The sequence below is a fragment of the Limanda limanda genome, chromosome 20 (genome assembly GCF_963576545.1).
Source record: "Limanda limanda chromosome 20, fLimLim1.1, whole genome shotgun sequence".
Classification (NCBI taxonomy): Eukaryota; Metazoa; Chordata; class Actinopteri; order Pleuronectiformes; family Pleuronectidae; genus Limanda; species Limanda limanda.
Genome location: NC_083655.1, coordinates 14,452,146 through 14,472,396, shown reverse-complemented (window position 1 = coordinate 14,472,396; position 20,251 = coordinate 14,452,146). Strand labels below are relative to the sequence as shown.

General features: G+C 42.8%; 1 protein-coding gene across 1 annotated transcript; it reads right to left on the bottom strand.

Moving 5' to 3' along the window:
- Positions 1-8,296: 8,296 nt before the first annotated feature.
- On the bottom strand, positions 8,297-19,994 carry slc22a17 (solute carrier family 22 member 17). Its single transcript, XM_061094147.1, has 9 exons — positions 19,485-19,994; positions 14,905-15,008; positions 13,296-13,450; positions 12,365-12,530; positions 11,808-11,932; positions 10,418-10,523; positions 10,110-10,333; positions 9,355-9,466; positions 8,297-8,909 (listed from the first exon to the last, which is right to left on the bottom strand). Exons 1-9 carry the CDS (start codon positions 19,956-19,958, stop codon positions 8,633-8,635), a joined length of 1,743 nt encoding a protein of 580 aa, XP_060950130.1. The 5' UTR covers positions 19,959-19,994; the 3' UTR covers positions 8,297-8,632.
- Between the last annotated feature and the right edge of the window lie 257 nt (positions 19,995-20,251).

Genomic DNA, 20,251 nt, shown 5'->3' with positions numbered 1-20,251 from the left:
TTCCCAGGGAGACACTCACACTGACACATAGTACGAATGCATTTATATTAGTTGCCATGATGTCATGTGGGAAGGGCACAGCAGCTTCACATTATGTGTCATCATGAGCATGTCGAGCAGTGGCTTTGAATGTTTTTCCATCTAATGTCATCATTTGGAAAGTGCAGCCCTGTACTCAGAGTAAACAAAGGCTGAATCTATGGGCGGCCAGTGTTTATCTGGTCTGTCGTACAGTGATCACAACAAGCAGCAATATGTGTTGGGTTGATGTGCCTTGTATCTTGATTGTGTGCAATTTATTTTCACTATAATAAATTCTTCATGGAAAGTCTAATCCACAACCCAAATATAAATGTGTATTAGACTTGCACACGGTGATGAGTGTTTTTTAATGAGGCAGCCTCATTTTGTTATAAAAAGTAAAATCCAAAGGTCCTTCACTCTGTGCACGTCATCACATAAAGATATTAAGCTGCAGGAAAGCAGGGTCAGCACTCGGATGACAGTAAACAGGCAACCTGCCGCACTATGAATGGTTATGGTGGCGTCTGTGTGTGTCTGTGTGTGTGTGTGTGGTCCAGGTGCTACTCATGTTGTGGGGACCTAAATCTGTTGAGTCACATTATGGGGACAGAAAGCAAGTCCATATAACATAAAATGGAGGGCTAGACAATAAGTAATTATGGTTAAGGTTAATGTGAGTCTCCAGGAAATCAACGGAATGTTCTCTGAAGTCACAGACACACAATGTGTGTGTGCGTGCAGAGTGCATCTCGGGTGCAGTTGTTCAAAGTCAAACTAAAGAGCTGACCAAGATAGATAAGGAAATGAAGGTAAGTTAAGAGGAATAATAAACATTTTGTCTGTTAAACACCTTTCAACTGAGGAGTTTACATAAGACACATTTATGGCTGCTTCGTGTTTGTATTTGATTTCCTTGTATTTCTAATTCTCTCATATCAAACAAGGCTGACATATTAACTCGACATATCAGCAGTTAACGCCACAGTCATCTTTATCCACCATTATACTGATGATTATGTATAATTGCATTCATTTAATTACTTAATAAAATATAAATTTGGAATGTAATAATTTAATTGAACTATATTCACTAAATTAATGTTTTCAAACACATGAGGGTACATTAACCTGTAACAATGCATTCATAAATGTTTATACCAGCTTGTTTTTCTAAAAGGTGAATACTGTTTAAGACATGAGCATTTTATTGGTTACCATGGAGCTCATAACAAATATTTAACAGGATTTTATTGATGGGGAGATACATCCTTTTTGAATTGAGCTCTTTAGCCATCCGGTGGTGTCTGCGTGCTACTCCATAATAATACAAAGACTTATTATGTAAGTCGCAGTCATTAAACACACTGCTGTATTAAAAGAAGCATGAATCCATGTAGAGCATGTTTTTGTGTCATAATTCCTCTCCTACCTCTGTGGCAGTGGTGTGACTATTGAGTGAAACACTAAGAGGAGCTTTCTACAGCCACAATCCCCCACTGTACTGTTTCTACACTGAATAATAACTCTGTGCTGCAGCTGTGTTTGCATCTTATTCTCCTCTGTGCCGTCAGCAGCTCAAAGTACCAGCACTGCAGAGTATTACTGTACAAGAACCGAGCAGCAAAGGTTTTAACTTCTCCATTTGTGCCGAAACATGAAAAGGAACACCGCTTTCATTTTGTGGTTTGGAGAGTGTCTTCTTCGTGAGGTACAGCTGAGTTTTAATTACAGTTACTCCCTCGCAGTGCAGGGATCCACTCTCTGTGTTTCTCTTTAAGGTCTAGTGAGTCACTTCCTTATCATTTCTTGAGCTCCAGTAAAACACAGGAAACACAGAATATCCATGCAGTCAAAACCCTTTTATTCCTTATTCCACTCATGTTGCATGGAGAATAAAGAAAAAAAAGAGAGTTTCACACTGATCCAGACTTTGAGTTACCGACATGCTGTGTTCCTAGGAAGGTCCCACTTCGATTGTTCTGACTTCAACATGCTCATGCGCTTTCAGGTTGGAATGAACGAAATGTATTGCAGAGTGTTTAAACAACAACTTGACACCTCTTGTCCTTATTTGCTTGATAAGGAAAAGCTAATAGAAGGAGCGCTGGTTTATTCAAAATGTATTAATATTGAAAGCATCACATTGGACACTGCACTTCCAAGGGCCTTTAATAAACAAATACTAGCCAAATGTGAAGATTACAAGATGAACTGTTTGAGACATGCGTTTCACATACAGACACTAATTTCTGGAATAAGGGTAGATATATAAACAGAAACAATGGGCATCTGGAATAACTAAATGTCAATAGATCATTTTAAACAAGAAATTGATCCACAAAAACTGAATTGACATAATTCTGTTAAGATTGGAGTTCAATGAAGAGACCAGATACAAAACCACCACAAACCAGAGGGTTGTTGTTGTTCATGTATTTTCTTTAAGGCGCAATAATCAATGGGGCTGGGGATTGATGCATCTTGTTGGCCAGGAATACTTTCCTTCCTTTCACCCTGAACACTGTGAAAGCTGTGAAATTCTTTCAGGATTCCTCCTGCCAAGCTTAAGTGAGAGGCGGCTCTCACCACTGTGTCATGTGTTGCACTATATCACTATACCACTGAGACTCTGTGTGTGTCAGTCAGTGTGTGTGTGTGTGTGTGTCTGTGTGTGTGTGTGTGTGTGTGTGTGTGTGTGTGTGTGTGTGTGTGTGTGTGTGTGTGTGTGTGTGTGTGTGTGTGTGTGTGTGTGTGTGTGTGTGTGTGTATACATTTAAAGCAGAAATACAGTGGTACTTCCGCTGAGTAGTTTATTATTATTATTATTATTATTATTAATTGGCAGAGAACATAAACTGGAGGTTCAATGAAATCAGGTATGATAATAATACTAATGACAGGAACCATAATAATAAAATGTTATTGTTATATTAATAATCCAATCACTAAGATCTCCTCAAAATAAAAAAAATTAAATAATAATTTTGAGGGAAAAATATTAAATCAAAAAGATAATATAAAGACAGAGAAAAAAAGTGTATTAATACTTATCCTTGTCTTGTAACTTTTCTTTTCTTTATATATATATATGTGTGCGTTTGTACTTTATCAATTTACTTGAGTCAAGAGGTTGAGTCAGTACTTGAGTTGTTGTTGACAAAAGTACTGAGTAAAGAGTGTGTTTACTTCCGTGAACGTCCGCCTCTGCAAACAACTGAAGATGTATCACCTGACTTGCTGAACACTATTTCCTCCTCCTTAAGTGAAGTGAGGAAATTGAAGGCGACTGCAGTCACCACCGGGATCATTGCAGCTATTTCTGCTAAGTGTAAGGCCGTCTACAAAGTGATAAGTGCTCTTAGACATTCAGCAGGAGGAGACAGAATCTGCTCCTCCAAGACCTCTTGCAAACAAGGGCCTTTCAACACTCGAGGCTCCTCACCTCAGGTCCTGACCCCGAGGAGTCGAGTTACTAACACTCACACATACAGGAGATTATCAGCTGTTATATGGAGAACTGCTCACCTAATATGCCTGTCTGCTACATGTGAGCAGCCTGTTTTCACTCATCCTCTACTGACAACAGTCTGAAGAGCACATCGATCAGACTGTATGTAGGACATGACAGCTCTGAAAAAGTGAAGCCAAATCCCCTTGATCCCCCCGGTGGCTGGCTGCAGTCATTTTAGAACAAAGGACATAATAGTGAATATCACTTTAACTTCTGAAAGTCTTAGTTTAATGAATTGCTAACCACCAGCAGATGTTATCCACCACCAGTTGACGTTAGGGACATGTCATCAGTTGTGTACCTTATCGCCATCGGGTGATTCAGCCTTTATAAGACAGCCTCTGCTAAGGAAGCTCCACCACAGGCTGATCGGACCTGGGTGGGTGTCCCTCACATCTTGGGGCCCACTTGGGATCCTTCCTCCTGACCTAGAGCTGGTAGCTGCAGCGTTCTGCAGTCCGTCATGTCTTCTGTTTCTTTTATGGTCTGGCGCAGGGCTTTTCCATGGATACCGAGCTTTATGAGCAACTTAATGGTGATCTCCGCTTACTGCAGCCTCTTCCTGTCATTCACTTCTTCATCAGCATCCTCCAACAGTTCTGTGAATTCTAGAAGACATGCACGGTGTTGGACCAGAGCAGCAGGTCTGGTCTTGATATATATTCTGTGGTCCGGACCAAAGGGAGTTGTGCCAGTGACACCAGCTGGAATTATAGCCACGGTGTTGTGTTTTCGCTTTTACAGTATTATTTGATAAGGGTGTAGACAAGCAAGGCATGTAAGATATTTCGAGCTGGCTTCCGAAAGTTGACAAACAGTTGCCATGTAAATAACAAGGTGCTGAGCTCAGCTCCACTGTAGTAAAACTCAGCCGAGCTGTCAGTGAGACGTGCCTCAGGGAAAGTGTCCCTCCGCCCAGTTAACACATGACCCAGTGACTGGAGGAAGTAAACGACCTGTTTACCATCTCATATCTCAGGTTCCACAGCGCCACACCTCTTTACCACAGTCATAAGAACAGACTGGAGCAGGTGGACATGAGGAATGTGACAGGTGCAGATAGGTGAAGAGTTGTGAAGATGATTTTACACCACACTTTCTGAATGATAAGAATAACACTTAATTACACACAACTTGTATTATTCTTAAAACTCGTGCAGTTCTAAACCTGCCTGTTTGTAATTTGTCAATCAAAGATTAAGTATCACAGCAGTGATTTTGACCCGTGGTTTGAAACTGATATTTTTTGGTATTCACCTGTCGCTTCATGCATCTGTGGTTCCCCTTTGACTTTGCTCACCATATTAACCTCTCTTGATAGTTTTCCTTTACACTTGACATCCAACTGTCCACACCAAGGGACCATGTTAAAAAAGAGATGCTTTCCATCAAGTGTTAACAGAGGAACCTACGAATAAATGGAAACAGTCCTTTCTTGCTTTCTACAACCTATTCTACATTGAAATTTCATAACACACATCGATATTAAACATTTCCCCAACACAAAACATCCTCACACACACACACACTCCCAGACACACACAGACCAGTTAGAGTGACCTCTGCACTCTGAGGTTTAACGAAGGGCTCACATTTTCTCAACGTGTTTTACATGTCTTACTGTCTTAGGTGAGGGGAATGTTACAAGCTGTTAATTGTGAACCCTTAGGAAGAATTCTCAATGGGATCTTGACAACCTCACAAATCCTATGACTCACCCTATGTCGAGCTTTGACCTCAGCTGTCCGCTAGACTGCTCTAGACTTATAGGGCTTCAGTTTATCTATACTGATGTCAACCTGCTCCAATTCAAGAAGAGGCTTGGCTCTTTCGTGTAGTCTTTTTTTTAATTTAATTTCACCTTGAATGTGCTGAAGCTCAGAGCCTGAAGAACAAAACCTTGTCACTGTGTAAATACTCCTGGATGAACTGGATGGGTCTTAATACTGTAAGTTAAAGAACTGTCTCACCTCAAAGCAGTTACATACTGAGTTTAATATGTGATGCTGCCGTTTCCGTTCTTCACCGTGACAACGAGACGTTAGCGGCGCCCGTCTCTGCTGCTGGTGGCTGTCTCCTTCCTGTCGTCCTTGAGGACAAAGATAACTCGCTGACACTGAGCGTTGGTCTTTGATTTAGTTGGTGGAGAGCACGACAGGTATATTTGGATCTGTAGGTTGAATAGAAACACATGATTAGAGAGTGTTTATCTGATCAGTGCCATGATTCTTTACAAATACACAGAGCAAATAGAAATATATTCATTTATAGTCCATAATGTAATTTTGGTCAAGAGCAAAATGTCTAGTCTTATTCATTTCCCTCAGATCTGTAAGGTGTCAAACACGTTTGTTATTTTTGTATAATTTTATCAGTTTTTCTAATAAAAAACTTTGGAATTATAAATTACAAAACTGTCAAATCAAACTGTTGCATTCACAGCGTGCACATGTCAGCAATAATATAACCATAAACTTGTGATTCAATCATATAATTGCAATACTTTTATGTATTATCTTTATTGTATTTCTATATTTAGATTTTGCATGTTCTCATTTATTACTTTTTCCTGCAACACAGCAAATTTCCCAATTATGGGAATAGTAAAGGATTATCATATTTAATCTAATGAAAATGAAATATAATTGTTAGCGTACTCTTCTGGTGCAGCTGGATCCAGGCTGCCCTCATTCTCAGCTGGTCAGTCATCGCCACCTACTGGTTCTTGTCAGCACGTTTCCCTCTCCACCTCACTCCACTTCTCTCCTCCTGTTGAACCACCAGGACCAGGCTGAAAACCACCTCTCTCTATTTGAAGGGAGCAGGTGCAGTTTACTGTAGTTTCTGCTTTTGTCGCCAGTTCATCACATACAGAGACAAACAACTATTCACACTCACATTCATTCAGACTCTCCAGCAAACCTAATCCCAATCTACATGTCTTTGAACGGGGAGGCAGCTGGAGTGCATGGAGAAAACCTACGTAGACATGGAGAGAACATGCAAACTCCACAGAGAAAGACAAACCGGGATTCAAACCAGAAACCCTCCTGCTGTGAGGCCACAGTGTTAACCACCATGCCGCCCTGTTGTCAGATCCTTAATATCTCAAATGAAGAGCAGAAACATTCATACTCACAGAAACTCCTGCTTGTATCTGGAATGCTGTGTGAAATTTAGTTAGTTTAAAGTAGTGACTGTTATTTCAGCTGAGTTGGTGATACTGTACATTGTAGTTTGAGATGCCTGAGATATTAAACACATTTCTATCCTCAAGGCAGCTTAACAATATATTCCTACCTTGACGTTACAGTCAGAGTATTTAAAACCAACACAGGCTTCATTAGTGTTTAAGACTGTCTCTCCAATCTGTGGGATTCAACCTAAAAATACATCCATCTAAATTTTAACTCATCCTTTACCAGTAGCTTCTATTTTTATCTAAAATGACCCAGTTACACAGAAAAATGTGTCAAAGTAAAATTTTTAGATTTGTATGCACTTGCAGCTTTTTCTGACTCATCCCATAACACCACTTCAAAAACGTCTGTGTGTCGTTTGTGTAACAAGTTTAATTTGACATGAAATCAGGCTACAGAGTTAACAACATCACACTCGTCATTGAACAGATCAACAGTGTTGTCAGGTATAATAATATTACTCGAGCCAAGTTAACAACAATCAGTGGATAAGTGTTTGGACTCGTTGAGTGCAACATACAGGACATTAAGAAATACTACCAAAGGCTGACAGACGAGGGCGCCAGCAGAGGTTCAGTGTCCTTCAATAGCTCCTCAAACCCCCCCTCACCTTGTCCTCTTAATGCCACTCCTCCAACTTGACACAAAGACGCCGTCAAGATTTCACACTCGAAACAAAGATCAGCCATATTTGCTCTGTGGCCGAGGAGGAGTAGAGGGGTGGGTTCACTCGGAGCTGCGGGGGCCCTCAGCCGCTCCCACTTGGACCTCACAGAGCGTCGTCATCGGGCCCTTTCTCCAGCATTGATAAAACATTCAGATCAAATAACAAACAACCTCCATGTCCTGACAAAGACATGTATGTCTGGTTACACACAAGACACTTTAAAACTTCTAATGTAGTTTGTTTGTACCCGTCTATTCTCTTACAGCTGAGACTGGCCATCTAGAGAATTACTGAAGTAAAACAGAGGAAAGAAAACAAGCCCTTCAAGTTTCTCCAAACATGCAGACAGGAATGTTGTGACAGTCACTGGGCCGGAGAAAATGTTACTTTTCCTCCATGCCACGTCATCTCAACCCAATTTAACAGTATTTAGCTTAGAACCAAAAGCCTCCAGCTTCTGGATAATTTATTAATTATGCTTATTAACAACATAAGTTATAAATATCGCTGGCTCCAGGCCAGATTCGGTGGTTCGAACATGATATTCTGATTAAAGGCCTTTTTGTTCTGCTTATTTGCCTCTGATCTCAATATTGATAATAGCTCATTTGAGCTCACAAACTCCTCTGCACTGCTTCTCCACTGCATAGCATACAGTTTCCAAAACTCAAGCTTAAGTTAAAGAAACTAAGTCTAGAGTATTTACACGGCATGTATCACCCACAGCCCCTAAAGTGTTATCACAGACATCAGAGAACAGAGTCTTACTCTGTTTGGAGTGTCAGCTAAAAAGAAGTAGACAAAATCCACCTTTGTGTTATTTTCGTACACTTCTGAGCAGATTTTGTCTCGTCATACACAGCAGACATGACAAGAAAAAAACAGTCTACGCAGGTTTACACAAAGAATAATTTCAGTTCCTCGATGTGTTTGGATGGTCAGTAATAAGCAGCCAACAGCTTGCTGTGTGGGGTCTGTCATGATGTAGAAAGGATGGTGTGTGTGGGAGTGTATTCAAACACGTTCAAACACGTCTAAATGACAGGAAACAGAACGATGAAGATGTAGAATATTGGCAGCTGAACCATCAGCCTGTGTCGGGAAGACAGGAAGCTTCGACCTCATTCTGTCTCCATCCATCTTAAGTCTCTGCACCGCTCCATCCTTTTTCTCCTCTGCAGGAACAACGCTGCAACACTACACGGCCTACGCCTCTTGTCTCTGGGTCGTTTAGGTCTCTGGGTTGGGCGTCGCCAGCAGCGGCACGTGGTCCCTCCTCCTCCTGCCCAGCGGGGGGCGTCTGTACAGCTCCCCGTCGCCAAGCGTCTGTGGCAGCGGCTTCCTCTTGCTCTCGGGCAGCAGCAGGATGGACAGCACGGCCAGCAGCGCCAGAGACGAGTAGACTACGTGGTGCAGGAAGTAGCCGTAGTGGTTCCTCAGGTCCATGAGCGGAGAGCTGAGGCGGCCCAGGCAGCCCAGAGCGAGTATGATGCCCACGCCAGTGCCCCTGCACAGACACGCCAATCAGATTTACCACACTTTATCCAGATTCAGTTTTAAGTGTTAGCATCGTTAATCTGTGAACACACTGTTTTTCTGGATTTAATAACAGTTATATCAAAGATGCTGTCTTCATGTGAACAATAGGATCCAAAGGTCGCAGAGGAGAAAATTGAGTTGTTAGCTTAGTGTAACATTAAGGTTGGAAAATATCGACCAACTACCAGCACCTCAACAGCTCACTGATTTATTATTCGTATTAGACAGATCCAGGTTAATGGAGAGACATTTCCAGATGTCAGAAAATGATTGACTGTATTCTTCATGCAGGCAGCCTGAGCAGGCTCCACAAGCCTTCTACACCTTAAGAGGTTTTTCTGCAGAACTATCCGAGTCCACTTTTTTGTGCAGAGTTTGTGTTTGTTTGTGTGCGTGTGTGTGTGTTGTCCTACCTTATAATGGTGGGCATGATTTCTGCAGTAAAGAGGATGCAGAGTGAGGCGGTGGCCTGAGAGGAGAACAGACCCAGCACTGAGAAAATGGTGATGGCAGTCTCACTGAGGTCTGAAAGAAAAGAGGAAGAAGGGAGCGGGGGGGGGGGGAACCCATTAGTGATGATGCATTACCTTGATCAAGTCCAGCATTTCTACGTTTCAGTTTCAGATAATACATCCTGATGCCTGTTGACTTGAACTGAATCAACCTCCCTCAGCTTTTCTCAAACCTCCTTCACTGACGTTCAGTAGAAGAGTAACTCACCTAAAACCTCCTGCACCCCCCTCAGCCCACAATAAGTGATTAAAAAAAGAACTGACCCAGCTTTGACTTTGCTGCCACTGCAGTGTCCTATATAAACTCAATGTCATGCTCAATAATGGCCACATGGGGGAGACAGCGTGTTTCTCCATAGAGAGATAGAAGGCACCTTGACTAAAGACGACAGGTGTGATTTTAATCGTGAAACACAAGGTCAACATCACGCACAAAGAGTAATGTTAAGACCACGGGTACATTCTTTCCAGTTCTCACTAAGGGAACAAGGATGTGTCTTGGTTCCCTCTGTCCTAACTGGAATGAAGGTAAAAGCAGAGGGGGGTTCATTAGAGGAGGGGTCCACCTTGTCGGTTCAGACTATTAAGCTCTCTTCATTTAACTCAAGATGTCCTTGAAGAAAACAACGTCCTGTTGCCAACCAAAGCCCACTTACACTCCATGAGTCCGAGGAGGATCAGAGAGGCCAGCCCTGTCATCGTCATGGAGAGGAGCAGGATGCCGCGGCGACCGCACCTGTTCACGGTTGCCCAGAGCAGGAGCCAGGCGCCGCCGCCTGCGCACACAGGCAACAGGTACATCCAATAGAAACTGGGGGCGGTGCCTCTGACGTCACCTCGGAACGAGCTGTAGCAGTGACTAATGCCATGAGAGATGAACCTGAGGGAGGAAGGACACGCAGTGAGCAGCCATGATTTTCCAGAGGCGTAAAAAAAAAAATGACAACGGTGCAGGAGGACTTACGAGGTGAAGCCGAGCACACACATGTTCTTCCAGATGTTCCTGCTGTGGAAGAGCTCGGGGAAGGACAGGTGGGGGCGTGAGGAGGAGGATGGCTCTGAATCCAGCTCTGCAGAACACAAACAGGACAACTACAGCATTTCTCTTTTTATTAACAGTCCAATAACACAGAGAATAATGACGTGAGCCGCTTTCTCTTGGAATCAATAGCTCACAGTCAATGTCAGGAGCACACCAGCTCAATCGATTCACACACAGCACATGAACAGGTCACTTCATTTGAACATAGTAGAGGAAGAACCCATATTCGCTTTTATAACAAACTATCTATAGTAACCAAATGGAAATTACATTTTAAGTGTTCATTGGGCATTGGTCAACAACTGCAACTCCTACGACTGAACCTGAATCATAGAAAAAAATGTCTAATTACATTTAATTTATTTGTTTATATGCACATTCCTTTATGAAGTGGTGCAGTGGTTATTACTATCAAGTAGGTTCTTGGTTTGAAGGGGGTTAGGGTTGGAATCTGGATCGTTCCCGTCCACTTAAGTTGTTACGTCCTGGCAGTGCAGGTCTCATGTTGTTTGTGGCAAGTGAGCTCTGTGACTTTTATTTTGTTTGGTAGTTTATAGTTTGGTGGTTTATGTATTCTAGTGTAGATTAAACAAACAGAAAGTGAACTTAAAGTACTGTACGGGTCCTAATAACTTTGAGTGTAGGGGTTTATTGTGTAGAGTGAGCGTAGTTCAGTGGGAAAGTGGAGAGGAAGGACACTCCTGCAGGATACTCAGTACAGTGCAACACAGCCTCTGCTTCTGCCCTAACCCTGGAGCAGCGGTGGTAATCATTTTTAAGTGTTGAGCTGCATTTAGCAGAAACCCTGGGTTAACCACAATGCATATCTGTCTGCTTAGAGTCTGTGATTGTATTGACAGCAAAATACTTCCGCTCCCAAATCCCAGGTTACTGGAGCCTTCCAGCAGTCTGATCACAAATGTGAGTAACATCGCAGAGTAATGTGAAGTAGTGTCAAGGGAATAACACAGTGGAAGATTTGTTTGACGCTTTTAGCTACTGTTCAGTTACGTCGACTCACAACATTTATATGTAAACTGTCGAGTGAACATCCAGCTCAGATGGCTATGTAGCGGCTGGTTGGTCATTGTGCTCCATCAAAAGTCCAATGTTATTGAGCCTTAAATAAATAATGGGTTAGAACTGATCATCATTAGGGGCTCTTGGTTGTGATGTGGTGTGTGATAGATACCCGAACATATAAATAATGCACCCTAGATTAATTGAACGTGTATTCAGGCCGGCACTGACAATCGCTCTCATTTTACGAAGCAGAATGAGGAGGTAAACCCGTCGCTGCACACGAACATACCTGTGAAGCTCTCGTCATCCCTCGCGTCTCTGTTGGAGTTTCTCCTGTCGCTGAACGAGTTCATGTCTGCAGATCGCTCTGACAGAAGGAGCCAGCGAGGGGACTCTGGAAACACTCCAGGAATGCTGCAGGAGAGCACAGACAAAATAAAAGCCTCACATACTTTTCGATCTATGCTGACCTTTACCCAGCATCAACAGCATATACACATGTTGTGCTGTGACCCAGATTTGCTGCTTCGACATGGAAAATAACCAGCGTGGGTCTTTAGTTCTTAATCCAGCTTTCTTCCATCCTTTTAATACCTGAAATTCATTGCCAGTAATCTTTCTATAATCTCTGTTAATTTGATTATTAAACTGAAATGGAAGCATATCTTGAAACAGAGGCCTTACAGGGAGATGAGACCTCAAACAAACTGGCCCTGATGCGTTCCGACATGAGCTGAAGGGCTCAGGGTGATGAGGGGACCTGGATTAATACAATCCAGCGAAGCTTCCAACACATCAGTCAAAAGAAAATGCTTCTGATTCAGGTCAAAGACTTCAAACTCGTACCCGTAGCAGAGGAACAGTGTCAGCGGTGCGGCCCCAGCTCCCAGCAGGCCTCTCCAGGACTGGCAGCCCAGTGCCACGGCCAGCAGCAGCAGCTCTCCAGCTACAGTCATCAGTCCGGCCAGCATCGTCACCACCAGCCTCAGAGAGGGCTCACACAGCTCCAGACCTGACAGACAAACACCTTATATTAGAGGGGTGGTGGGGGCTCTGAAAGCAAACTGAAGCATACTATATCTGCCATTGTGCACAGGCAAAGAGCATGTGGATGGACCGAAAATACACATACCTTATAGTTATACTACAGAAGTATAATGAAATGTGTTTTTGTGCTGCAAAACAATTCTAACCCTTATGAATCCATAATGATTACAGGAGTAAGCGAATCACAAACGACCTTTGAGTGAACACAGATTGACTTATTTATATTCCAAACAATGGTCTACTAGTGCTGGTACTTTCACTAACTGTGATGTCATTGTGTCATCTTCAAACATTCATACAACTAAACTCTGTACAAGCTATGTTAAAGGTTATTTAAGTCAATAAATCATAATAAATTAAAAAAGTCTTGAAATGTTTACATTTTTTTTAATACAATAATAAATATGTTTATTACTTTTTGCTCAATAAACATTCAAACATACTTCAGATTCTAAATATCTCTAGATACATAGATTTAAATAGGATCATGCAAACAACTATATACTGCAGCCGCTTAAGATTGGCCAGCAGTACATTTTCCGAGGGTTAAAACTGTCCTCTACTTGGAATTAATCACTTTGTCTTGTTGTTAAAGCTCAAATCTACAACATGTAAGTAAATGGTTATATCCACATGTATTGATTTCAGTCCTTCTGCGATTTCATAGTTGAAAGTCAAGATAGTTCCTGCACCAGGTGTGTATCAGAGGTACCTCCTTCAAAATACTCACGGGTGATGTACAGCGTGAGGTAGACTCCCGCGCTAGCAGCCGCCAGACAGAAACGCATAAAGATGAAGATGGAGGGGTACGGAGAGACGCACACCAGCACCCCGAACACCACCGACAGGGTCAGGGAGGTCAGCAGAGTCTTGGACCTGCCCAGCCTGCAGAGACACAAACATGCACACTGAAAGACCTTATCACTCACACGCACTTGTGTTATTATACAACAACACAGTGTGACAAGAAAACCTCACAACAAATACGGCAACTTCCTGACGGATATAACTGAGTGATGATTTGCCAGTTTCCAGCTTCGTGTAGGTATAGCAGTTTTGTTTCCAAGCTGCAGATTAACACAGTTCCCTTTTATTCTCTGTGCATCCCAGGAGGCAGCGTTAATGCACCAGTCTTAACAAACAGATGCTCTGCTCAGTTGGTCAGCAAATTAATGAAGGCTGTTAGCTGATTAAGCTGGCACCATCTCTCTCACAATGCCCCCAGAAATACAGCTTCCCCTGTGTGGCTTTCAATCAGCACACACACAAACAAGATCCATTATATCAGTTATCTAAAATACTTGGGGTGATCCAAGGGCGACTCCCGAGCATGACGTATTAAAATCCAGCATAATGACGCTTAGAAATGTTTTTTTATTATTTACTTCTATATCATTCATTGCTTATGTGCAGTCAATTGGTTGGTAATATATTCCACAGTGTGTATGTAGCAAACTGTCTGTGATGGAAACCCCAGTGAGATGCCCTTAGGGGCGCATGTTACTAAATCTGTCTTCCTGTCGACTGGGGGCCAGCGGCTGCTGACTCACAGTGGAACCACTGGCAGTCACAGTAAATCTACAGCAATTTCATTTGAACATTAACATTAATCAAGAGTAAAAAGAAATTGAATGGCTCAATAAAATAAAATAAATGAATTAAATTGAAAAAAATTATTAATGCTGAATCACACAATTATATTCAATTTTGAGTTCAAGAACAAATCTGACAGGAGGACCTGCAGAATCTGAAATGTCGAACTGTTCTTTTAACTTCCAGGCTCATCCTTAGGGATGTGTAGCCCATTGGTCAACAAACCCACCAACACCTACTAACATCTGGCTTTTGTCTGCAATGGGAATTGATACAATAAGCTTTCACTCCCAGATCAAATAACTCTGCAGTAGACACGGGTTTTAAATGGCAGCGATGAAAACCGGGTGAATGCGCAAATTTGGCGAGACAGCTATATTCAGTTGCTTTTTTTAGCAGGTTTACCCACGTTTCAAAATCTCGGTATACCTGCCAATTTTGGTGTTAAAAAGGTATTACAAAGGATTACCTGATTTGTTGAACATGAAAATACTGCTGAGTCACTACTAAAGTGGTAGCTGGGCAAACATCCTATTATCTGAGCTGCTCATCCTCATGGGGAAAGTTTGCACCTGTACATTGGTACAACAGGGGAACTGTCCCAAGTCTCCTAGCCAACATCAAAAGATAATAAGTTGTCTTCCTCTGCAGGCAAAGACGATCTTCCTCTTGTTAACCTGTCTGTGAACACTAACGACTAAATGTCAAATTTTACTGTCTACATGTGGGTGTTAAAAATGTATTACCTGTCTGCAGCAAAGCCCAGACCCAGACAGCCTGTGAGGACGCCCAGGATGAAACACACCTCCTCCACAGGGACCAGCCAGTACTGACCACACACCAGATCCCACTGTAGAGCACAAACAGACAAGAAAAGGGGGGAGTGGTCATGTAAACATCAGGTAGAATCAGGAGCAGCAGGAGAATAATTAGATTTTTTAAATCACCCTTTGAGTTTTTTTAAAGATAAATCGATGAACCTGTTGAATATCACAACATTTTGATACGGTACAGAAAGTGGTTAGATTTGATTAAGCAAAACCACCAAATTTACCCAAACCACCAGGTTTTGTGATAATCCATTCAGCCGTGTTTACATAATCCTGCTAACAAACAAAACAAACAAACGCTGCTGATGAAACTGGAACAAATTAATGTTTCTGTATAGGGCTTTTCCATGTGGGTTATTTCGGATCACTGGTAAATAATAATCAACAGTCATGGAGTCAACAGGCCTGGATTAGATCAGATTAGATCCCAGGCTGAGAGAAAGACACGGTTTTAAACCTTCTTTAGACTCATGATACAGGAAGATGTGAGCAAGTGATGTAACGGAGTGTGTGGTTATAATAGTCAGAGTACAGTAGTGTATTACTGTTATTATTAGTAGTACAAGCAGCCACAGAAGCAGTAATGGTAGTAACAGCAGCATTAGATACAGTCTGGTCACATGTATCCTAAAGCAATGCACACACAGGGAAAGTCAGCACATCTGTTAAACAGAAAAAACACAGATCTGCTCTCAGATGTGAGTTTTAATCACATTAAGTCGACCCACTGATTTAGCACGAACAGCTGAGCTCTGCTAATGTCGCTGTCTGCGGCCTGCTGAAAGCAAAATGATTTTAATGATGTGAAGGGAAAGAGAGAGGGAGAGCAGAGGGCCGCTGATATATTTTTTTTTAAAAAGGCCTTGTATGGCCGGAGCCCGTGCACAGAAACATAAAATCCTGCCACATGATATCAGGCGTCAGGTCGCTGAGGCACTGAGTCACAGCAGTGCTCCAGATGAGTGGCAGCACAACATCCCTCAGTGCTAATGTGGGTGGAATGCTTTGGACAACAGGAGGGAAAATGAACACAAACCAGTCTTGGAAACCCCTCAGACAGGTTTTGAGCCTGAGCACCAATCAGCAGCCACTTCCTCCTTTCACATTTCTCAGTCCAGGTCATCTGAAAGGAGTGCTGCCTCGCTGCCACTTGAGAGCAACAGGAGAGATGACGACTAGACATGAATAAAATCTGTGGTATTTTAAGTGTATGAAATGTATGGTTCATTTGTCCCAATAATTCCGTACATTGTCTTGTACCTTTGCCATTCTTTATCCAAATCAAATGTTTTATGGTCACGACTCCTCTCGTAGCTGGTCAGCCTGCGTCCAGGTTTAAAATAATAATTTTTTAAAGGTTTTCTGAACATCAATGAAGAAATTAATGGAAAATGTACTTCCGGAATCAGAGCCGCTCTCAAAGTGGCAAGGCACTGTTACACTCTATTAAGAAAATGTAAAAATGTTTGTGTTTAGCTGATCTCAAATTAAATTTCAAACAAATCACTGCACAGAACAATTTATTGATGGAGACCTCGTTTAAAAACAGAGCAGTGTCCTGTTTATTGATTCAAAATGTTGCCCCTTAAGCCCCGATACACACAAACACACCAGAGAGATACAGCTACCATTGTACAATGCTACCACCACAGTTTTGTTGGATCACAAATATCTATCCTGATATTCTGCAGCAAATCCTATCAAATCTGAAGAAAATAGTAAGAATTATGTTCAGAGTATTAGCTAAGAGATGTTCAGTGGAGTATTTATTGATCAGCAGGAGTGGTGAAACTGATCAGAGAGCTTCCTGCTTCCTGCTCAGACAGCCAGCTCAGCAGTGCAGAGCAAAGCAGCAAGGGAGGAAAAGATATTATTGACAGCAAAAAACCCATGTCTGATGTATGTCAGCATCCTCGTGCTTGTCTGCCTGAGCGATGTAGAAGATTATCATTTTCTTCTTCTTTGTCAGCACAGATGCCTTTCCTCCAGATACATGCTAATGCTTCCCATGGCAGCATTTCTGTATCTTCAGCTGCAGTGGCGTGGGTGGATAAACAGCAAACTGACCTAATACCGTAGAATTCACGACTGGGTGTGGTTCCTACGTCAGCATTCGCAGAAATAAAAACAGACACACAATCCACGGAGCCCCTGCCTTTAGAAGAAAACTGTGAGCAGCTGCCCAGGCTCTGCTGAATACAGTAATCACACCAATCCAGTGGTCTCAATATGAAATCCAGCTCTGAAAAGAAATGAGTGAGCTTCTCTACACTGACCATGCAAGTCAAAATGTCAAGCCCAGCACAAGAAGTCTACAAACTGATAATGCATCAGCATATCATTCCTGTTTATCACGTGCCTGGTATCACCAGAAAAGACATGTGAGTCAGACGGAATCTTTAATGTCTTGTATAAACAAGAGCTCCACTGTCGGCCTTATTATTATTATTATTATAATTATTATTATTATACTTCCCTCTATTTACCTCATCCTCTCATAACAGGGATTGTGTATTTTTGAGCAAAAACCATATTAGGAGAAACAACAACTATTTACTGGCAAAGTAATACTCAACGCAAACTACAGTTAAGAGATGCAAAATTGTGGTCAGGTGGCAATGTAACCTTATCCCTGGTTTATAAACGGTTACTGTGGTGCCCTTGAGCAAGGAATTCAAAGCCTCTGCTCCTGTGTGTGTTCCATCCCCATTAAGTACAAACTGTTGTTGATCCAATTCCATAGAATGACTCCTCAGTCGATCCTGTACCTCGGAGTCCATTCATTTGAACGGCTAGACTGGTTCTCCTCAGTGACGTGTTGCAGACGTGTCGCAGATTACAGTCTCTTTGTGTCAGGTCGACAGTGACGTTGGCGAAACTGTGAATGAGTCACTGAGTATTATTCAACCTGCTTCACTGGCTTTTTCTTATTGTTTTGCTCTGCACGTGTTTAGCACTATTACACACAGGATGAGCTTGTATCCTCTTCCTTGTTGTAACCCGGTGCCTACATTACCAACACTGCAACTGGACCTCTGACAGTCGGGTGGTGTGTTGTGCTAGTCGGTTCTAATACACCCTGGAGCCTGCAGCAGAGATGGCAACAGGTATTTTGCTTTGCCGACTTCACACACAATCTGGAGACACTAAAACATTTTACTACTGTTAAAACCTGTTCAGTTGCACTCCCCAGCAGCTCAAGAGTAAAATCACCACAGTTTCCCTTTACTGAGCTTTGATATTTCAGACCTGCGTCAGATATCAGTGAAATCTCTGGATCATATCTCTTCACGACCACACTGACGTAGGTTAGACTCACATTTATGAATGGGTGAGCGTTCTTCACACTGCCATCACAACTCTGACTGCGCCTGTTGCTGTTGTGGAGGCATAAACATACAGCATCCACTAGTGTGGGGAAGTCCATTCAATAATTTTAAAGGCTCAAACTCCAACCTACATGACATGTGAAACTAAATCAAAAATGCAGACAGAGCGAGTTGATGCTTGTGTGAGTGGATACTGATAAACTAAACACAACCCTGTTTGTTTTATTATATATAATCGAAGCCTGGAAACTACACCAATGAGCCGGCTTGTGCGTATTTTTTTCGACTCGAAGATTGGACATCTCACCATTCATGAACGCAAAAAGATAGTCTGGCAATTCCGAGCCCAAGCCCCTTTTCAACTGATCAAAACCTACCCACACTAACATTTGGCTTTTGTCTGCAATGGGAATGGATACAGTCGCCATTCACTCCCAGCTAAATCAGTTCTGGATCTGATTGGCAAGGGGAGAGTTTTTTTTAGCATCTCACTTTACGGCGACATTGAATGTGATGCACCAGGGGAAAAAACTGAAAAACAAACTCCTCTAAGGGCAATGGGAAAAGAGTCTAAAACCTTTGTAGCGGGTTAAGTCAGGTCTAAAAAACAGTGTATACCTATACCTATTTTGGTTTGATAGAAGTATAACGTAATTATCTGTAATCTTTGGTAATTCTATAATTTAGCGGTGGTGTGTATGGGAAAACAGCAGCAGCAGAGTTTACTGGATCACTTCTTAACCACAGCAGGAGATAAGTGTAGGGAAATGGGATCAGGGATATCACACACCTCTTACAAGAAGAAGGAGTTTTCACAACGATCCAGGTGCTTAAACAACCACAACAACGCTTCACTCAAAGATAAGAGGCGCTTAAAGCAAGATTCAAGATCCAAGGCTGTTACTCTTTGCAAAATGGTCAGCACTTATTTACCAGGAAAAGCCAATTAGTAACTTAAAAAACTGCTTTGGTCCTTCAAAAGCTGATGAGGAGCCGCTCTGGATCCAGACCTATGTGCGGCCAAATTTAAGTTTAGCAGAGCATCGCAAAAAGTGAGACTGCACACTCAGCAGGACAATTAAAAGAGGAACAAACTTAAGCCCACACAAACAAAAAGCTGAGACAGCGAACAAGGTCCGGATTGTAATCAAGGAGCTGGAGCTTTACCTCTGTGACAATGTTGTTCCTCAGCCCCTCGGTCACGTTGTAGTCCCAGCCAGCCACACAGTCCACCACTGCTGACTGGCTGCCGTTGACGTACTGCTTACACTGGGATTGGTTCCTTCTGTCCCGAAGCCGCTCCGACTTCTCCCAGGGCAGCGAGGCGTTCAGCAACTCCAGCGACGGCAGCGGCCCCGGCAGGTGGCAGTGGTGAGGCGGGGAGAGGGTGATGAGCGGGTCAGAGGAGAGCAGGAAGGCCAGGAAGAGGTTGGGGAGGATGGTGAGAGCAATCAGCACCCTCTGCTTCTTCCTGCCCAGCGCCAGCACCATCACCTCCCCCGTGGGAGGCAGCGAGGGGGGGGCGGGCAGGGAGGAGGAAGACGGGGCTGGGGAGGAGGGCACGGGAGAGGAGGGGACGGACGGAGGTGGAGCAGGGCATGGAGAAGGGGAAACGAGCGGGGGAGAGTCCGGGGACGTCATTATTGGTCGGAGGGGTGAGGTCGTTGTGGTCTTAGTGGTTTGTTCCCTCGTAGAAGGGGAGAGACGTAGGAGAGGTCTGTGGAAGAAAAGGAATATTTAATGATCCCATCGAGGAATGATGTGTGTCCCAGGACATATTAACACCCTTCACAGAGGGACATAACATCGATGGCTGAAAAAAATCCCGACTGTTTGCTGTTCTGGCTCCTAAACGGTGGAATGAGCTCCCCATCGACACCCAGACATCAGAAAGTTTACACATCTTCCGCCGCAAACTAAAAACACACCTCTTC